General features: G+C 34.8%; 1 protein-coding gene across 1 annotated transcript; it reads right to left on the minus strand.

Moving 5' to 3' along the window:
* Positions 1 to 398: 398 nt before the first annotated feature.
* On the minus strand, positions 399 to 1,872 carry LOC110628499 (geranylgeranyl pyrophosphate synthase, chloroplastic). Its single transcript, XM_021775186.2, has one exon. The coding sequence runs from the start codon at positions 1,644 to 1,646 to the stop codon at positions 534 to 536; it is 1,113 nt and encodes a 370-aa protein (XP_021630878.1). The 5' UTR covers positions 1,647 to 1,872; the 3' UTR covers positions 399 to 533.
* Positions 1,873 to 2,735: the final 863 nt, after the last annotated feature.

A 2,735-nucleotide genomic window follows, 5' to 3' on the forward strand; every position in this document is an offset into this window, starting at 1 on the left:
GTAGCATCTCCCTCTACTACTCCCTTAAGACTCCAAGGTGTTCATAGGTCATAGCAGAGGATCTACCAAGGAATAACAGCAACCTAACTTTAGACATGGAAACTTTTAGCTTCCAATTCTTAAGATGCTGATAGCCAATGGAATAAATCCAAACCACAAGCCAGAACAACCAGTTCGCATAATAAGAAATCTTAGCCTATCATGTAACGTCATCATTGCACAACCTGCAACTGCCATCACTTAGAGAGGCAGATATGGCAACTACAACAAAGCAAACAGCTAATCAAGTTTCCAAATTGAAAAGCTACCAACTTTATTTTGTTACAAGGGCCACTCTATCCTATGAGGAATCTCAAAGAAATTCAAAAATTCAAGATTAGCAATTGTGCATGGAGATGTAAAATAACTAGACCAATTGCTATTGAATTGCATTTGCTAGATTTGGTACAGAGCTAAGCTTTGTTTAAACAATATAGAGAGGACCAAATTTTATCATTTAAATATATAAAACAAACAATTGATCATAGAATGCTTTAGTTTTGCCTGTAAGCTATGTAATTAGCCAAAGCAATCAATGGAGCTGCCTTTTCAGGATCAAATTCAGCCAGCTGCTCCTGAGCTTCCTTGTTCAGCTTCTCTGCAAATTCTTTCGACTTCTCAATCCCCAAAAGCTTGGGATATGTAACCTTGTCTGCCACCAAGTCCTTGCCCGCAGTTTTCCCCAGTTCTTGAGATGATTTAGTCACATCGAGAATATCGTCAACCACTTGAAACAACAACCCAATTCCCCTTGCGTATTTCCTCAACTTTTCAACTTCCTCATCGGTTCCTCCACCCAATATAGCCCCAAGCACCACAGCCCCCTCTAGCAACTTGGCGGTCTTGTGGACATGAATAAATTCAAGCTTTTCTAAACCCACCTCAGATAAGCCCTCAGAACTTATATCAACTACTTGGCCGGCAACCAACCCTTCTGCACCAATCGCCTTCGCTAATTCCCCAACTGCCCGAACAATTCTAGCAGGAGAAACATTTAAAGTAGAAACAGCGATGTGTTCGAAAGCGAATGCTAGGAGTGCATCACCGGCAAGAACCGCCACGTCCTCTCCAAACACGATATGATTGGTGGGCTTGCCCCGGCGGAGATCGTCGTTGTCCATACAAGGGAGGTCATCATGGATGAGAGACATAGTATGAATCATTTCCACAGCGCATGCAGCAGGCATCGCCATGGAATCATTCCCACCAACAAGCTCACACGCAGCGAGGCAGAGGGCCGGTCGCACCCTCTTACCGCCGGCCAAGAGAGAATACCGCATAGACTCGTGAATTTTAGCGGGTTCTCGGAGAGAAACGGCAGCTTCTAGAGCTTGGTTGATGGAATTAGCTTTCTGGAGCATGTAGGATTTAAAATCAAAAGAGGGTGTTGAATTATTCTGCTCTTCTTGAAGAGTTTCTTCTTCCTTGGTGATAATTGCAGATACAGAGGAAATGGGTCGCTCTGATTTTCTATAAACAAAGGGAATCGCTAAACTTTTAAGAGGATTGAAAGGTAAAGAGAAGGATTTGGATCTGGATCTGGATCTGGTAGCTTGGTTTAAGACAGAGGAGGTATGAACCCATGAACCCAAATTCACTGAACTCATCTTGAGATTAATACAAGCAGATACAGAGAGCTGAAGAACAAAGAGACAAGGGACTGCAGATTGTAATAGTCCTCAGGCTTCAGCCATAGCTGAACGACGTGGAGGAGGAGGAGGAGGAGGAGGAGGAGAAATGGAGGAGAAGCTCAAGAGAGAGAGTGAGAATGGAAAGGGGAGTGGAGGTGTGAGGACACACAACAGGATTTTATGGATTGAATAGTGTCCCTGTGGCCTCTGCTGTGCGATATATCCACAATCAGAATCAGCATTCAAAAATGGAATATCATGTGAATTTGATCAACTAAATTTAAATTTAATTTTTTAAGAAAAATTTATTTATTTTTATTAAGTAAATTGTTATTTTCAATTCAGGTATATTATTAAAATATTTTATAATTTATTTCATAAAATTAACAATAAATTGGTTCGTTTCTCTCTTATTTTTTAATAAAAATAACTTCAATTGAATCTCCGTATTTTAATATAAAGTTCAAATAAGTTAATTTATACTTTCTATCAATTAAATCTTTATATTTTTTTAAATGTTTAATATAATATTTTTAATAATAAAATATTATTTTTTATTTTGAATATTAAAATTTAGTAGTTTAATTAAAATAAAAATAAAAAAATAATAAATAGTTTTTAACATTATAAAATAAAACTTTACGATTAAAAAATATTTTATTATAAAAAATATTCTATTATTAGAAAATCATATTATATTAGTAAAAATATTATATTGAATTAAAATTTATTTAACTTTCAATAAAAACACAAAAATTTAATTGATTAAAAAAATCAAATTACTTTTATTTAGTTCTTAATAAAAATACATAATAACACTGGACTTATATATTTTTTTTAAGTCTCTAATATTTTCCTCTTTATTTATTGGTGAATTATAAAAGTAAATTCCAATTGGTTTCCTAAAAATGGTGCTTTAATATTAAAAATAAATTTAAAATTTGATTGTGGAAAAGACGCAAATGCACTTAAAGTATGTTAATGTATGTATGTTTAGTATTACTCTTTAGAGATATTGTGAGAAAAACATTTTTTTAACATATTAGTTTAAAAATTGATTTAAAT

The sequence above is a fragment of the Manihot esculenta genome, chromosome 12 (genome assembly GCF_001659605.2).
Source record: "Manihot esculenta cultivar AM560-2 chromosome 12, M.esculenta_v8, whole genome shotgun sequence".
NCBI classification, from domain to species: Eukaryota; Viridiplantae; Streptophyta; class Magnoliopsida; order Malpighiales; family Euphorbiaceae; genus Manihot; species Manihot esculenta.

What these genes read in the sequence shown, in the direction of transcription:
- LOC110628499 (XM_021775186.2), bottom strand. Translation starts at nt 1,646, where the DNA reads ATGAGTTCAGTGAATTTGGGTTCATGGGTTCATACCTCCTCTGTCTTA.